The 19,111-nt window shown below is 42.5% G+C and overlaps 1 protein-coding gene across 1 annotated transcript in view; it reads right to left on the bottom strand.

Annotated features, from left to right (window-relative positions):
* Positions 1 to 19,111, bottom strand: part of RHPN2 (rhophilin Rho GTPase binding protein 2) — a 67,845-nt gene that overhangs the window by 36,617 nt on the left and 12,117 nt on the right. The window contains exon 2 of the mRNA XM_038753836.1: positions 5,789 to 5,904. Coding sequence (XP_038609764.1) covers positions 5,789 to 5,904 — 116 coding nt within the window. The remainder of the gene's footprint in view (positions 1 to 5,788; positions 5,905 to 19,111) is intronic.

The following is a 19,111-nucleotide window of genomic DNA, read 5'->3' as shown; positions in this document are numbered from 1 at the left end:
ACATGGGGGAAAAAGTACCTATACACCTTCAACCTTCTGCATTAAACTGTAAGAGGATGTACGGGTAGTAAATCCCTCTAGCACTAACTGGCCATTTGTTGTTATACTGCACTCTCCCGAGCGCTTCAGTACAGTGCTCAGCATACAGTATGTGCTCAATAAATACGACTGAATGAAATCAATAATGATGCAGGTTTTTTAGGGCCATTAAGAAATATGTGGATTCAGCATCAGTTTTTCCAAACTTGATATTAGGTTTATCCAATCCAGAAATGGCCATTGTGAAGTAGCACCTGCTGGCAGGCCTCGGGCACGCCTAGGGAAATGCAGAGTCAGAATAAATAATAATAAATTATAGATTTGTTAAGCACTTACTGTGTGCCAAGCACTGGGGTACATACAAAGTAATCAGGTTGGGCAAAGTCCTTGTCCCACGTGGGGCTCACAGTCTTAATCCCCATTTTACAGGTGAAGTAAATGAGGCACAGAGAAGCTAAGTGACTTGCTCAAGGTCACACAGCAAGACAAGTGGCAGACAAGGCCTCTGATTCCCAAGCCCATGCTCTTGCGTTCAGCCATGCAGCACCTGGTTTATTAGGGAAACTGCTGTTTATCCTTGAGGCAGCTGCTGGGAGGTATCTTAATTAATTCACCGGGTACATTTTGCAGAGAAGTCTAATTGCAGTGGAATTGAATTAATCATGGCCCTCTGAAATGCCATATTTGCTTTAGCAACTCTTCAGCTACTCTACAATTAAGAAAATGCTGGCTCTTCTTGAGCTAGATTAATAAGTACCTTTTAGCTTTCCTCTGACTGCATGGTAAGGAAAGTGGCACTTTGAACTTTAAGTCATTGTTGAAAATAATTAACAAAACTCCCTCCCCAAAGGCAAACATTTTGATGGCCAACTTTACAATAGGGCTTTAGTTTTGCTTGGATGGCAGAGGAGCTAGTTACCGGTGGAATTGACAGAGTAGAATTCACTAAGAAAAAAAGACAAAATGTCTGGAAAACCATTCGGGTAAGAGGACACAAGATTTCCTTACTCGTTTCAAAACGACCATTCTAACTGCTTTAAAATTATAAAATGGGCCTCAAATTCTTTCAATTCATTCCTGCTAGAGAATGCACAACTTAGCAGCCAAGACACTGGGTGAGGGTTCCCCATCTGTTACTGAAAAACTGCCACAATAGTGCAAGGGTTTATAGGCAGCAAATCGAAAATACTGGATAGGCAAAATCTGAAACATGGGCCATACAAAGTTAGCAAAGCCCTGGACCCTTACCATCTTATCCTGTGTTCCCACCGCCAAATCGGAATTTTTAATTCTGTGTCTTGGTGTTCAGAAATACCATACATTCCTGCATGCCCAAGTGAAATGCAGATTTTTCCCCCTCTAGGTTCCTTAGCAACATTCTAGATCAACCAACTGAAAACTCTCGTTTCCAACTAAAGCAGTACAAAAATGGTCCATTCACTCATTCATTCATATTTATTGAGCACTTACTGTGTGCAAAGCACTGTAATAAGCGCTTGGGAGAGTACAATACAACAGACTCATCTGATGAGTAGCGCAGCACCTGTATATATGTTTGTACAGATTTATTATTCTATTTACTTTACTTGTACATATTTACTATTTATTTTGTTAATGATGTGCATGTAGCTTTATTTCTATCTATTCTGATGACTTGACACCTGTCCACCTGTTTTGTTTTGCTGTCTGTCTCCCCCTCCTAGACTGTTAGCCAGTTGTTGGGTAGGGACCATCTCTATATGTTGCCAACTTGTACTTCCCAAGCGCTTAGTACAGTGCTCTGTACACCGTAAGTGCTCAATAAATATGATTGAATGAATGAATGGCTAATATGAAGCTGTCAGGGCTGCTACTTAAATCCCCCTTAATATATGGTCCTCTTTTAAAGCAATCTCCACAGTTTCCTGTAGCATTCAGCTCACCCAAAGTTCCTGATGATTGGGTTGGTACTTCCTAACTTGAGAGAGTGAGTGTTAAATCCGTTCAGAGACATTGGGTTCATCCCCTATCCTAGAAACTGCTTCAATTTCATTGAGACTGAACAAGTCATGAGTTCCCTACTGGGAGAAAAAAAAAAGGAGAAAAAAAAAGCACACACCCACAAGGGAAAATTTTAAATAGGACCTGAGGCATGAAAACAGGAGCAATTTCTCTAGGGAACAGGAAGTAACACTGTGTTCCCTTTATGCCCTCAGGGGAAATCAAGGTTTGGGGAGCAGGACATTTTCTCATCACCTGCAATCCAGCAAGGGCTTAAAGACACTGAAGAGATGGGAAAGAGCCCTCCAAAGGGACAGACAGAGAGAGAGAGTGAAAGAGAGAGGGAGAGACAGAGAGAGAAAGTGTACATGTACATTCAGCCTCCAAATCCCTTTTCGCTGGTAACAAGAAAATCCCATTTCAACACTAATCATTTATTTAGGCCCAAAGGGACTGGTGGTGAACCAAGTTTAATGCTTAACTTTGTGTGGGGGTAAAACAGCTAAATTACCTGGCTACTTATCTTACAGAGGCACTATATTTTTAAATAATAGTTTTTAAAATTTTGTGCGGACATTTAACCCCCCACATACACCCCCTCCTCCCAAGAAAATGGGAAGAGTAAATGCCATGGAAAGTATCCTATTTGCTGAATGTAAACCCAGGTTTGCAGTTGCCCCTGCTCAAGTGTGAATCAACAATCAGTCACTCAGTAAATATTTATTGAGCCATTACAAGTACACAGCACTAGGCATTTGTGAGGCCTTTCAAAGTGCCCACAAGTTAATGGCAACATTATGCAAATTGCAGACCCTGCCCTCACAGAGTTTACAATCTAAGGAAAAGGCAATAGTCCTTTTCTCTCCACAGCCAAATATTGACACATTTCCAGTGGTGTGGAGGAGGTGTGTTGGGGGGTGCAGGGGGGAAGATGGGAAGGAAAGAGGAGGGGGAAGAGAACAGTCAAGGTCATAGGTGCCAGTTTTTCATTTTGAGTGTGTAAAGGGGGCAGGTTTCAAAGAGCTAACAGGACCAAAAGTCACCAACTTGGGTCTTTTCCAAAGTTCACTCTACTGCCAGGGTAATTTTTCAAAAAAAAAAAAAGTCATCCCGCACACATCTCCCCACTCCTCAAGTGCCTCTAATGGTTGCCCATCCAACTCATCAAGAAAAAGCTTCAAGGCACCTAACGACTCAAAGACATTTGATAATAATAATAATAATTAGTTCCCTCCCCTTTACTTATTCTGGTTCCTCTGTTACGACAACCCACCCTATTTACTTCATTCTTCTAACTCCAACTCTCTCACTGTTCCTCATTCCCACCCTCCTTCCCCCTAAATACCCTAAAACCCAGCATTCTCCCCAACTTATGCTCCACTGCTCCATCCCCTCCGTGAAGCTGATGTGGGAAGAAGTGGGATTTAGTTGGAAAGAGCCTGGGCCTGGAATCAGGAGACCAGATTCTAGTCCCAGCTCTGGACCTTGCCTATTGTGTATCCTTGGACAAGTCACTTAACTTCTCTGTGTCTCAACTGTCTGTAAAAATGGAGGTAAAATACCTTTTCTTATTCCTTCATAGACTATATGGGACTTGGACTGTTCCCAATCTATCTTGTATCTACCCCAGCACTTGGTACACTATTTGGTACATAGTTAGTGCTTAATAACTGGGTAGCAGCATGGCCTAGTGAAAAAAGCACAGGCCCCAGAGTCACAGAACCTGGTTTCTAGTCCCGGCCCCACCACTTACCTGTTGTGTGACCCTGGGCAGTCACTTAATTTCTCTGTGCCTCAGTTTCCTCAACTGTACTCTGGGGATTCAGGACCTGTTCTTCCTGTTTAGACTGGGAGTCCCATAGGTAACAGGGATGGTGTATGATCTGATTTTTTTTTTAATTGTACTTGTTAAGTGCTTACTTTGTATCAAGCTCTGAACTAAGCCCTGGAGTAGATACCAGATAATCAAGCTCACTGTGGACAGGGAATGTTTCTACCAACTCTATTATATTGTACTTTCCCAAGCACTTAGTACAGTGCTCTGCACACAGTAAGTGCTCAATAAGTATAATTGACTGATTGACATAGTCCCTGTTCCACATAGGGCTCACAGTTATGTAGGAGGGAGTAGGACTCAATCTCCATTTTACAAATGAGGAAACTCAAGCACATAGAAGTAACTTGCACAAGGTCACACAGCTGAAGTAATAATAATAATAAAAATAATACCTGCTAACCACTTACTCTGTGCCAAGCACTGTTCTAAGTACTGGGGTAGATACAAGTTAATCAGGTTGGACACACTCACTGTCCCACATGGGGCTCACACTTCTATCCCCATTTTACAGATGAGGTAACTGAGGTCACTTGCCCAAGGTCACACAGCAGGTATGTGGCAGAGCCAGTAGTTGAACCCAGGTCCTTCTCACCCCCAGGCCTGTGCTCTATCCACTAAGCCATACTGTGATTAACTTATATCTACCTCAGCACTTACAGCAGTGCTTGTCACATGGTAAGCACTTAAGTATCACCAAAAAAAATGCCATCGTCATCATTATTATTACTATTATTGGCACTTGTGGCCAAATCCAAATTTAGGGACATTAACCCATTAACCCATGTGGTCACTAGGGGAATGGTACAGGTTTTGTTGAAGAGTGTAGCTTTTCAAAGCACAGTCTTGTTTTGAGACATATTTTAAATCAACAATGACCAAAGAGAGATTGCCACCTCTTGCAAATTAATTCACTGGAAAAGTAGGTGGCCAATTTTGGGATTCCTCTGTCCTGTTCCAAAAGACAAAACAGAGATATGGCAACCTTTCAATCTAACAAGGTGGAATTAACATTAACATTCTAAGATGATCACCATCTATCTTAACACCCAAAAGGGATAGTCGGTTAATTTCCTTGAATGTTAGTACACATTGGTTATTCTAAAAATTTTGGAGTTTCTAAATGCTTAGAAGAAACAATCTGGTTTGATTGGCATGTGTTGTGAATAAAGTTCGATTTACAGAGCCTAGCCTGGAAGTGGGTCATCTTTTATGACAGGGCTATGATATGCAAGCAAAATCTTGACCAAAAAGTCATTACACAGGCTATAAATGCAAAAAAAAAGATATGAATTTGGAAACAGTGGGAGTGGGGCAGCGCTGAGAAGAGGTATTTTTAAAATCCTACTGTACCAACTTTTTTAAGCCTAAATATAATGGAAACTTTGCTCTTGCCATTTCATTTTCAATGGGGGCAGATCTAAAGTTCTTCAGAACCACACCATAACCCAGGCAGACGTTAACCTGTCAAACCAACCTTTCTCCCATGCCAGGTGCTCAAGTTATTTTTTTCAAAATCCTCTTATTTTCCTAAGAACCCTTATTCATTCATTCATTCAATCGTATTTATTGAGCGGTTACTGTGTGCAGAGCACTGTACTAAGTGCTTGGGAAGTACAAGTTGGCAACATATGGCAACAACATCCCTTATGATTTGGGTCTGTCCTGCTTGAATTGTTTAGAACCCTGGACTTAAACCAAACCTCTCTTCAACTGCAACCTCATTTCTTTCACTCCCGCAGATGTTGAACATCTGTAAACACTGGGAGGCAAATGCAACTAGGACATAAAGAGGCCCGTAAAAGGCAACCCAGTGGTGATCTGAAAGTCAGAGGGGCAAGCTTGCTGCCGGACTGGGTCAGTTTTAGCCCTCTGACGGCCAACGGCACGGAGGCCAGTTTCAGTCGCTTTAGATGTAAATCAGCAGGAACCTACTTTAAAAGATTTTCGGCACCAGTTCTCATCCGCACCGCTTTCATGATCTGTTGGTTTAAGACAGCCCTTTGATTCTGCAGTTTGCTCCGGCCGGTTTGAGCGAGGGGGTTACATCCCTGGAAATAATGAGAAATTACTTGTTAGAAGTCAATGTTAAAAGAGGAAGAGAGACCCTGATTAGATTGAATGTAAAATTTTAAAATGGGACATTTAAAAGCCTAAAACAGGGATAAAAAGATTACACATCCTAGTAACAAAAACCAATATTCTCTTTAAAAAGCAAATTCAACGTCCAAAAGTCTACAACTAAATCAGAGTTGTGAACTTGAGTTAGAGGTGCATTTCTTGTTCAAGCTTCTTTCCCAGTCTTGCTAACTTGGAAGGAATTGTGATTTGCTCCCCAATGGTTGATAGCAATATTTTGAGCTTCAGTCCTGCCTCCACACAAATCTCATCACCAATGCTGTTTAATCCATCAATCAGTGGTATTTATTGAGTGTGTTGTGTGCAGAGCACAGTACTAAGCACTTGGGAGAGTACAATATATGGAGGCCTTCCCAGACTGAGCCCCTTCCTTCCTCTCCCCCTCTTCGCCCTCCCGTCCCCCCCCGCCTTACCTCCTTCCCCTCCCCACAGCACCTGTATATATGTATATACGTTTGTACGTATTTATTACTCTATTTATTTTATTTGTACATATTCTATTTTATTTTGTTAATATGTTTTGTTTTGTTGTCTTTCTCCCCCTTCTAGACTGTGAGCCCGCTGTTGGGTAGGGACCGTCTCTATATGTTGCCAACTTGGACTTCCCAAGTGCTTCGTACAGTGCTCTGCACACAGTAAGCGCTCAATAAATACGATTGAATGAATGAATGAATGATTGAGTTGGCAGACAGGTTCTCTGCCCAGAAGGAGACCAAGAACTGACCCCTGAGGAACCCCTACAGTAAGGGGATGGGAGGGGAAGGAGAAGCCCACAAAGGAGACTGAGAATGAATGGCGGGAGAGATAAGAGGAGAACCAGAAGAGGACAGAAGTCTGTGAAGACAAAATTCGATAGCATGTTGAGGAGAAGGGGATGGTCCATAGTGTTGAAGGCTTTGAAGTGAAGAAGGGTGGTGGTCAGAAGGGGAAGGGAATTAATTCCAGGCCAGAGGCAGGATGTGGGCAAGGGGTCTATGATGAGATAGATGAGATGGAGATGCAGTGAACACTTTGGCATTAGAGTGAAATGAGTAGACTGGGTTATAGTAGGAAATCAGCAAGGTAAAATAATATTGGTAATAGTGGTATTTTTTTAAGTAATCAGATTTCACATGGGGCTCACAGTCTAAGTAGGAGTGAGAACAGGTATTGAAACTCCATTTTGCAGATGAGGGAACTGAGCCACAGAGAAGTTAAGTGGCTTGCCCAAGGTCAGAGAATTTGTTTATTGTTACATTGTACTTTCCCAAGAGCTAAAAACAGTGTTTTGCACACAGCAGACACTCAATAAATATGATTGAATGAATGAAAGGTCACGCAGCTGACAAATGGTGAACCCAGGATTAGAACCCAGGTCCTCTCACTCCCTGGATTGTGCTCTTTCCACTAAGCCACATTGCTTCTCTAAGTCAATGGTATGGAGTAGCTGTTTGATGCAGAGGCAGATGGGAAACCCCTGGAGGTTCTTGAGAAGTAGGGAAACTGAACTTTTTTTAGAAAAATGATCTGCAGAGCAGAATGAAGTATGGAGTAGAGTGGGAAAAAAGAGCAAGCAGGAACATCAGCGAGGAGGCTGATGCAGTAATGGGGAGGGATGAAGAATAGAAGGGGACCCAGGGTGGCCAGAGAGACGGGAGAAGAACCAGGAGAGGACAGTGTCAGTGAAGCCTAAGTTAGCTAATGTTCCCAGGAGAAGGGGGTGTTCACAGTGTGAAAGGCAGCTGAGAAGTTGAGGAGAGGATGGAGTAGAAGCCATTGTAACCGGCAAGAAGGAGGTCATTGGCGACCTCCTCAACATTCATTCATTGTTAGCCTAAAATGAATTATTATATAATAATATCTGACAGAGTCCTAGATTCTGGTCAGAACAAATAAAAAGCCCCTGTCTACAGTTCCACGCATTTGGAAACTTTGTCCCAGCATTGACATAAACCAGAAAACCCCCCAAAAGAACAGACATTCCCCTCACACCTCCCCTAAACAGAAGAAATCTGGGTGTTCACGATGGGAGGCTTAGAGCCTCTTCAACTGGAGTGTGGATAACCCATGACCGCACTAGATTTCACACAAATGGGGAAGGGAAGCATAGGGGCAAATGTACACTTTAGGAACCCTGGATAGCCCTATCTAATGGTGTAGTGAGCACAGAGTAAATTATATCTCCTCATGCTAAAAATTGCATTCATAATTCAAAATAATTGTGCTCCTTGAGGCTTTCCTGCTCCCAAATTCTTTGATAGTATGCTTTTTCCACATTGAAATATCAAACAAACCTCCCTCTTTCCCATGTCACTGAATGAATTCTGGCAAGAAAAGTAAAATGCTAATTTGTGTCTCAAAATGAGATAAACTTAGCTGCTTTTAAACAGGTAAAAACTATAGTTTTACCCTCCATTTCCTTCCACCTCTTTAAATTACCAGGGGGCCTGCAAACCCTGTCTCAAAACTGCATGGTTTGCAAACGCTCCCTTAACACGGGATCTTTAAATGTTAAACCTGGGTTTTATCCCTCCTATAGTTAAGTTAAGAACAAGTTCTAGACAATGGATTGAAAAAAAAACACTTTACAGCTACCCTTTCACCTTAACTACATTACACCAGGATCTGGCACAATGTACCCTGCCTCCAGATGTGTACTAAGATCTGAAGATAGAGTTTACAGACATTTTATTTGTCCAGATAAGAAGACTAATATTACTTACTCCTTTCAGGCTGAGAATATATGAAATTATAATGAAAACAACCAGGAATCTAGGGCTTTACTTTGGATGGTCTATGAGGAGTGGGCATGTCATAATTTTTTCTGAATTCTCAAAATAATTTTGCCCCCATTATCATGAATCTTTCTGTGTCAGGCACACACTTTTCCTCAGTTGCATGCCTCCATCATGAACACCCAGATTTTTTCTGTTTAGGGGAGGTGTGAGGGGAGTGTCTGTTCTTCTGGGGGTTTTTTTTTTAGTTTCTGTCAATACCAGGACAACGTTTCCAAATGAGTGGAACTATAGATGGAGTCTTTTTATTTGTTCTCACCAGAATCTAGGACTCTGTCAGATACTATTATATAGTAATTTATTCTAGGCTAACAATAAATGACTATCTTATGAACCAGCCTTCTACAATTCAGTACAGAGAGTGGAAAATTGTCCAAGTCTGAAAATGGATTTTGAAGTTACAATATGCCACCACCACCTGCTCAGGCAGAAGCAAAGTTATAACTGGATATTAAAAATTTTTGCAGTAGTATCCAGCCAATTAAAAGATGAAATAAAACACAGCCCCTTCTCAGTAGGTACAATCTTTAAATTGTGGTAACTTTTTCTTTCCTCTGATTCCTCAGGGCTAAGGATTTTGAGTCCAACTGCCTAGTCAGTAAAATAATTAACCTACAATGGTATCATTTCAAGACTACATTGGGTTTTAAATATCTACCTGACACTGGAAGCTACTGCATCACTAAAATAAAATAATGAACAGAAACAACATTATCAGCTATTTTAGAAGTTTAATAGGCCTAGAAAGGTCTTATTTTATGACCTCTAAGTCTATATGAACAACAGATCTGGTTCATTATCTGTAGTTCACATAGCAACATAATATTTGCCAGGTTGCTTGAAACACAGGCCAGGTCAAATTACCTTAGCAACTGATAGGATTTTACATGAAAACTAATTGTAGGAGAGACTTCAAAACTTAAAATCTTTGTTGCATAGTAAATAAGCTTAGTACAGTGCTCTGCACCCAGTAAGCACTCAATAAATACATTGAATGAATAAGCTCTTCTGGATACCAAAGCCTTACACTTTACTGGTAGAAACTGAGAAATAAGTATCAAGTTTGTTAACCAGGCAATAAAGAACAAAACTTCCTGCCTCAATGGGGACACGACTGGCAGCAGGGATGGGAGAGAGAGCAAGAGAGGGTGAGAAAGAGCGAAAGAGAGAGAGAGACCTAATCAATTTCTTCACAGGTACTCAGGCCTGAAGTCTCCAGACAAGGCTTATCCATTATTCTCGATGGAGACTCAATTAATATCAACTTTAAGAGCAAAAATCTCGATTCACAATCCCGTTTCTCCAGTCAAGAATCTATTTCCCGAGCAATGATGAGGGTGAGAAGCACAGTGTCTACCTTCTAGACTGTGACTAGACTAGACTAGACTACACTAGACACTGAGCCCACTGTTGGGTAGGGACTGTATATGTTGCCAACTTGTACTTCCCAAGCAATGATGGGGATGAGAAGCACAGTGTCTACCATATGTTGCCAACTTGTACTTCCCAAGCGCTTAGTACAGTGCTCTGCACACAGTAAGCGCTCAATAAATACAATTGATTGATTGAAGGTCAAACACTGAAATGACTGATGCTAGAGGAACGGCTCTGCCCTCTCACTCTAACAGCGATCTAATTCTGGACCAGCCTGTGAGAATCAAGGAATAGGACAAGTCGAGGAATGCCCAAGATAGCTTGTTACACCCAAGAAGCAGTGTGGCTTAGTGGATACAGCATGGGCCTGGGAGTTGAGAGGATGTGGATTCTAATTCCAGCTCCTCCACTTGTCTGCTCTGTGACCTTAGGCAAATCCCAGCTCTGCGACTTGTCTCCTGTGTGACCTTGGGCAAGTCATTTCACTTCTCCATACCTCAGTTACCTCATCTGTAAAGTGGGGATTGTGACAGTGAGGCCAAAGTGCCTGTATCTACCCTAGCGCTTAGAACAGTGCCTGGCACATAGTAAGCGCTTAACAAATACCATAATTATTATTAAAGTCACTTCTCTGTGCCTCAGTTACCTCATCTGTAAAATAGGGATGAAGACTGTGAGCCCTATGTGGGACAGGGGCCCTGTGTCCAACCTGATCAGACTGTATCTACCACAGCCCTCAGTACAGTGCCTGGCACATAGTGAGCACTTAATTACCGTTAAAAATACACTTAGCCACTAAATACCACTAAAAAAAAACTACACAGCTAGCTTCTGGAGGGCAGAGGCGATGACCACTAACTGTAATTGAGAAGCAGCATGGCTCAGTGGAAAGAGCGCGGGCTTTGGAGTCAGAAGTCATGGGTTCAAATCCCAGCTCCACCAACTGTCAGCTGTGTGACTTTGGGCAAGTCACTTAACTTCTCTGGGCCTCAGTTCCCTCATCTGTAAAATGGGGATGAAGACTGCGAGCCCCCCATGGGACAACCTGATCACCTTGTATCCTCCCCAGCGCTTAGAACAGTGCTTCACACGTAGTTAGTGCTTAATAAAATGCCATTATTATTATAACTGTAATGAACACTTCTAGTGCTCTGCACTAAGGCACTCAGTGTGTCTGTCTGTTGCTATACTGTACTCTCCCAAGTGCTGAAAACAGTGCTCAGCACATAATGTCTCAATAAATACAACTGACTGACTGACTCAATAAATCGTATTTATTCTCTGATTAAGGCCTCTGGAGAGGCCAAGCCTGTTTGAGGGCATACCCAGGGGGATTGTGAAACCATAGACCAAAACACTCTCAAGTTAACCTGAGTGTCAATCTATTCAATAGCCTTTATTGATGACTTTGTTGAAAGACGAGAGAGCATACTCATCAAGACTGCACAAGATACTAAACTGGGCAGGGGGGCTATTGCAAACAGAATTCAAAATGGCTTAGACAAATTGGAAATCTAGTCCAGAAAAAAAGGATGAAATTGAATTGGGATTAGTGCAAAATAGTCAACCTAGGGCCAAAAAGATAGAATGGGGAAGGTTGGCTGGGCTCAACAGAATAGTAAAAGATGAGAGGCAAAGTACGAGTCAGCCATATAAGTATAACATGAGCATATAACTACAATATGACACAGACCTATCAATGAGTCGGGAGGTAATCCTTCTACTCTATTCTGTCTGGGCTACACTGGGTCCAGTTTTGATCATGACACTTTGAAAAAGAACTGCAGAGGGTTCCAGAGAAGAGTGGACAAAATGACTAAACTTCTAGACTGTGAGCCCACTGTTGGGTAGGGACCGTCTCTATATGTTGCCAACTTGTACTTCCCAAGCTCTTAGTACAGTGCTCTGCACACAATAAGTGCTCAATGAATACGATTGAATGAATGAATGAATGAATAAAGAGTTGGAAAAATCGAACCTACGAGGAGAGGTTCAACAGCAACAGGTTCAACCTAGAAGAAAGGACGAATAGGGAAAATAAGGTCTTTCCAAGTACTGAATAATTTCTATGGTGAGGATGCTTACCAATTCATTTCCATTTTCACTGGAGAACCAAAAAAAAAAAGAAATGACATCAAACTAAACAGGAGAAATTTTAATTGGATGTAAGGAAGAGTGTCTACTATCGAGAATCACCAAGGGATGCTGTGGGATCACCATCCCAGGAGACTTTTTTAAAAATTCTAGACATGCATCCATTCATCTTACTAAGTTTAGTTATTCAGTTACTTGGAGTCAGGGGCCTGGACCAGAAGATCTCTCAAGGTCTCTTCCACATTTCTGATTCTAGGGCAAACCCTGACCTACAATTTGACCCCAAGCCTGCCCCAGTTTACTCAGAGTATTGTGAACCACAGACGATGCAGAGGCAGGCTGGCAGTGAATAAAAAGCATAGGCAGTGGGAGGTAAAGCAAATTTCTGGACTTTGAAAAGGTCAGACCAGGGCAGGAAGACAGCAAGGGCAGAGAAGATGGCAGAAGGCAGGTGCCCAGCAAAGTCACAGACTCCCTATTTCCCATTAATCAATCCATCACGAGCATTTATTGAGAGTTTACTTTGCGGGCTGGCAGAATACAATGGAGTTATGGCCATGATCCCTGCCTAGATCCCGTTTCCTGACCAGGAAAAAAAGCCAGACAGCCAGACTGCTGTTCCACCTTTTCCCACAGTTTCCAATCATATCGAAAATTTTCATTCTTAGGTGATGAGAAATCAATTCTCTCAGCTGGACCCGACAGCCCAGCTCAATGACAGAGATCAGCCATTAAACTTGCTCCAGTCTTTATCATCCTGCAGATCCATGAACCTATCCCTGCCTACCTAACTTCAGTAACCTCTCACTGCCCTCTAATAAAAACCTAGAAAACAGATCCAAAGAGATTCCACCAAATTTAAACCTTAGTTAAATTTAAAAAAAATGTTCATGTGAATATTCTACGGAACATATTTTTGGATTACAAGCAAGGGAGAAAATATTTGAAAAAGCCCTGTTTTTTAATATGTGTTCAAAGGTCCCTTCTGAGTCACCCCAACTTGCTCCCTTTATTCATCCACCCTCCCAGCCCCACAGCACTTATGTACATATCTGTAATTTATGTATTTATATTAATTCCTGCCTCCCCCTGTAGACTGTAAGCTCGTGGTGGGCAGGGAATGTGTCGGTTGTTATCTCCCAAATGCTTAGTTGTAGTCTCCCAAATGCCTAGTTCAGTGCTCTGCACACAGTAAGCACTCAATAAATACGTTTGAATGAATGAATGAATGAACCTCAAAGATTAAGGTGAGCCAAGTGAGTTGCTTTTAGTTGCTACTAGGATCCCTTGAATTTCGGGATCTTATTTCTGAACCTTTGTGTGTGTGTCAATCAATGTAGTTACTGAACACGTCCTGTGTGCAAAGCACTGAACTGAGTGCTTGGGAGAATACAATGGAGTTGGTAGATATGTTTCCTTGTCTTCTCCAGATGATCACCACCTACTATTAAGCCATTTCTGGCTCATAGACAAAACTCAGTCTCACCTCCGGGAATACTAGAATACAACAAATAATCTTTAGTGCATGCTCCATACCAAACCTAAACTGTTCTATTGATTTATAAGTTGAAGCAGTGTGACCTAGTAGAAAAAACTCAGGCCTGGGAGCTATAAGACCTGGATTCTAATTCCGGCTTGCCACTTTTCTGCTGTGTAACTTGAGACAAGTCACTTAACTTCTCTGGACCTCAGTTCCCTCATCTACTAAATGGGGATTAAATTCTACACCCTCCTATCAAGACTGTGAACCCCATATGGGCAGGGACTGTGTCTGATTTGATAATTTTGTTTCTAACCCAGTATTCATTTAATCAATCATATTTCTTGAGCACTTACTGTGTGCAGAGCTCTGTAATAATAATAATAATAATAATAATGATGGCATTTATTAAGCGCTTACTATGTGCAAAGCACTGGTCTAAGCGCTGGGGAGGTTACAAGGTGATCAGGTTGTCTGATGCTGATACAGTTGCTGAGCACTGTACTAAGCGTTTAAGAAAATACAATGGAGTTTGAGACAGAGTAGGCGTTTACTCTCTAGTAGGGGAGACACACTAAAATAAGGTACAATTAGGGGTAAGCAACAGAGTTCCAAGACACATAAGGGTTACCGGTGGTGTGAATACTCAGGTGCACTGTGACATGCTGAAGTGGCAGTAAAGGGGGAAATGGGTTTGGAGAGATGAGAGAATAATCAGGGAAGCCTTCCTGGAAGAGAGGTGATCTCAGAAGGCACCTGGAAGACAGGCATTCTGCTGGAGGGCTGGAGGATAGTTGACTTAATGAAGGAAAAGCTCCTGGTGGAAGTGACTCTGAGTTGAGAATTAAAGGAAAGGAGAGATGGATGAAAGACTGGATGTCAAAGTGGGAGGATTGTGGGCAGGAGACTACAGGAAGGCAAGGTCTGGGGCACAGTACAAACTGGGCAGTAGATTAGAGCATACAAGTTAGGTGGGGACTGTCCAGTGCAAGAATCTGAAAGCTTAAGTCAAAAGTTTGCATCTGATCCAGAGAGGTGATGGGAAGGCAGAGGTTCGTGACCCGGCCAGGCCTTCAGGAGAGGTTTGCTGCCAGCACTTTTCTGTAGATCAGTGTTTCCCAACCAGTGTGCTCTGGGATAGTCTGTAGATGTGCCCTGGAACTTTACCATTACAATATTTGCAAGTTTTTACCAAACTCTAAGACAATCCATAAGAATGGCACCCAGAATCAATGTACTCCTACCTAGTGGCATTATAATAATAATATTTGTTAAGCACTTATCATGTGCTAAATTCTGTATTAAGGGCTGGGGTAGACATATGATAATCAGGGTGGAGACATAATTTGGCACATAATAAACTCTTAAATATTATAATTATTATTATCATTATGCCACTAGATAGGAGTACATCTAAGGGGAAGAGGATTCAATCCCAATTTTACAGATACGGATAACTGAAACACAGAGAAGTGACTTGCCCAAGGTCACACAGCAGACAAATACAGGAGCCAGAAATTCTAATCCCAGCTCGGCCACTTGCCTGCGTGGTGACACTGGGCAAGTTACTTAACTTCTCTGTGACTCAGTTACCTCATCAGCAAAATGGGGATAAAATACCCGTTCTCCTTCCCTCTTAGAATGAGTCCCATGTGGGGCAGGGACCATGTCCAGTTACTTATTTTATATCAATCCCAGTGCTTAGTACAGTTCTTGCACACTGTAATTGCTTAGCATATACCACTATAATAATTACGAAATTGTCGAGAAGCACTGCTCTAAGTAACCAAAACCACATAAGGCAACTCTGTCAGGTTTCAGTATCTTTTGCGGAGCACTGTAAGAAGTGAAGCTTTCATGAAACTTAATTTAACTTCACACCGTCTCCTGCCAGGCACTATTCGTGAACTCAGGTAACTCTACAAGGAAATAGAACACAAACCAAAACTCCAATGACAGCAAATATCATACGATGCCTTCTGGCCTATCCAAAGAATCCCAGGAAACTGAACTCCACTTACACTTCTTCACACGAACCCTCAGATGACCCTCCTTCAACTCAAACTGCAAATTCTTTTTCGGCCCTAGAGAATCCTCCTCCACCTTCTGCATCTATCAGGGAGCTCTGGTATCTAGGGTTGGCCCCGGCGGCGATACCAGGAGGTATTTGTCTGGCAGGCTTTTCCACTGGGGCTCATTTTCTCTGCTCCTGGTACAGCTCAGCTCTGCCCCACAAGTCCTCAGAACCCCCACCCGGTCAGTTAAAGGGGAGAGGCAACATAACTTTTTACTTTCAGCAGACATATCCTTTACACTCCGGGGATAGGACTGCAAGGAGGAAGGAAAAAATTTTGAAAGAAACCTCAAAATGAAAAGCCAGGAGAGACCTTTGTTCAGCTGACTGGCGGTAATAAACAGAATTCTGAACTGAAGGCCAAAACATAGCAGTGATGTAAATCCAAGTGATTACTCATTTTGCACACCGGAAAGACGTTATTCGTTGCTCATAAAAATGATGCAAAAAGCATACTGTTAAATCAAACCCTAATTGTGGCAAGTGATGCAGGAATAACTAGGTGGGTCTCCTTGGTTGAAATAATTCGGCCCCACCCGATTTAAACTAGCCTGCCCACAGAACCCCAGTGCAGAAGATCCATAAACAAGACAACTGAACCCTCTGGCTGATTCTTAGACCTAAAGCTTCTCTAATTTGGCAATGAGCACCTTCTAGAATGGTCACCAAGGGCCCGGGAGTCAAAAGTGCCTGGATCCTCAACCCGGCTCCACCACCTGTGTGCTGTGTGACACGGGCAGACACTAACTTCTCTGTGCCTCAGTTCCCTCATCTGTAAAATGGGGATTAGTACTGTGAGCCCCATGTGGGACATGGACTGTTTTCCAAACTGATAAGCTGGTATCTGCTCTAGTGCTTAGTACAGTGCCTGGCATATTGTAAGCCCTTAACAAATACCATTAAAAAATTAAAAATTTGGCACAAATTTATGTAATCAGTGTCCCTAAAACAGAGGTTGTCAAGAGGGTTGGTGGAAGAGAAAGGAAGATTCAACCCCCGGGGGGTATTTCAGAACATTTATAGGGCCTATAGCCATTTTAGAAGACAATGGAAACAGATAATGGGATCTCTAGGGGCCCCAGCAAGAAGCAGCAGTTCAGGAATAGGTGAAAAGAAAGTACCTTGTTTAAATCTCCAGGCTTTGAGGCTCACATTGGAGCTTCTTTTGTCAACCGCTCAGGCAAAAGCAGTTGTGGATGCTTTCAGAGGAGCAGTTCAGCTGAGGTCCTATGAGTGGGGGCGGTGGGGGGAAGGGGGCTGTAAAAAACCTCAGGAAAAACCTTTCTAAAAAATATGTTGAAAATACCAACTCTAAAGATGAAAAAGGAGAGAGAGGAGTTAATAATCCCGGCTCTCCTGAACAATGACATGGTTATAGACCACGTCCAGTTCATAACAGTAGTTTCCACTTGGCTTTCACTCTTTCACCCAAAATACCAAAGAGAATCTTTAATATTGGTTTCAATATTAGGCTCTAGATAGGATCTATCTAGAGAATGGTAATATTTAGGTAAATTCATGTTGTAATACTGATATACCCATTCTAAACCAGGTGCCCTTTGCCTCGACCTCTACTCCTGCCCCTGTTGCTTTCCACATCAGGGAGTCCAAACTCCTAGTTGGAGCCTGCCCCTATTCCTCCTTCTTTTTTGTTTAAGATATTTGTTAAGTGTTTACTGTGTGCCAGTCACCGTACTAAGTGCTGGGGTAGATACAAACCAACCAGGTTGGCCACGGTCCCTGTCCCACATGGGGCTCACAGTCTTAATCCCCATTCATTCATTCATTCAATCGTATTTATTCATTCATTCGTATTTATTGAGTGCTTACTGTGTGCAGAGCACTGTACTAAGCGCTTGGGAAGAACAAGTTGGCAACATATAGAGACGGTCCCTACCCAACAGCGGGCTCACAGTCTAGAAGCAGCGTGGCTGAGTGGAAAAGAGCCCGGGCTTTGGAGTCAGAGGTCATGGGTTCATATCCCAGCTCTGCCAATTGTCAGCTGTGTGACTTTGGGCAAGTCACTTAACTTCTCTATTCCTCAGTTCCCTCATCTGTAAAATGGGGATTAAGACTGTGAGCCCCCCATGGGACAACCTGATCACCTTGTAACCTCCCCAGCGCTTAGAACAGTGCTTTGCACGTAATAAGCGCTTAATAAATGCCATCATTATTAGAAGGGGGAGACAGACAACAAAACAAAACATATTAACTAAATAGAATAAATATGTACAAGTAAAATAAATAGAGTAATAAGTATGTACAAACATATATACATATATACAGGTGCTGTGGGGAGGGGAAGGAGGTAAGGCGGGGGGGATGGGAAGGGGAAGAGGAACTGAGGCACAGAGAAGTGACTTGCCCAAGGTCACACAGCAAACAAGTGGTGGAGTCAGGATAAGGACCCAGGTTTTTCTGACTTCGAGGCCTGTATTCTATCTACTCAAAGGGGGGGCTCAATCACCCCCTAATTAATCAATCAATGGTTTTTATTGACCACTTTGGCCTATCCCTGCCCACAAGGAGCTTCAGTCTGGAGAGGTCCCCCTCTCCCCCAAACCCCATCTCTCCTCTTCCTCTTGTTTCTACTTCCTTCCTTCCCTTCCTCCTTCCCTCACACTTGGGATTTGTACCTTTTATTCACCCCACCCTCAGCTCCACAGCACTTATGTACATATATATGTACAATTCATTTATTTACATTAATGTCTGTCTCCCCCTCTAAACTGTAAGCTCTTTGTGGGCAGAGAACATGCCTACCAGCTCTGCTATATTGTACTCTCCCAAGTGCCTAGCTAGCACAGTGCTCTACACAAAGTAAGCACTCAAATATGATCAACTGATTGATTTCGCCCACACCAGCCCCATAGCACTTATGTACATACCCATGATATTTATATTAATGTCTGTCTCCCCTGCTAGACTTGGGATTCAGAGGGAGTGGGTTCTAATTCTATTCTAATTCTAACCATGTTCTAATGAGAAGCAGCGTGGCTCAGTGAGAAGCAGTGTGGCTCAGTGGAAAGAGAACGGGCTTTGGAGTCAGAGGTCATGGGTTTGAATCCTGGCTCTGCCACATGTCTGCTGTGTGACCTTGGGCAAGTCACTTAACTTCTCTGAGCCTCAGTTACCTCATCCGTAAAATGGGGATTGAAACTGTGAGCCTTATGTGGGACAACCTCATTCATTCATTCATTCAATCGTATTTATTGAGCATTTACTTTGTGCAGAGCACTGTACTATGCGCTTGGGAAGTACAAGTTGGCAACATATAGAGATGGTCCCTACCCAAGTCTAGAAGGGGGAGACAGAAACAAAAC

The sequence above is a fragment of the Tachyglossus aculeatus genome, chromosome 11 (genome assembly GCF_015852505.1).
Source record: "Tachyglossus aculeatus isolate mTacAcu1 chromosome 11, mTacAcu1.pri, whole genome shotgun sequence".
Classification (NCBI taxonomy): Eukaryota; Metazoa; Chordata; class Mammalia; order Monotremata; family Tachyglossidae; genus Tachyglossus; species Tachyglossus aculeatus.
This window is presented reverse-complemented; position numbering and strand designations above follow the sequence as displayed.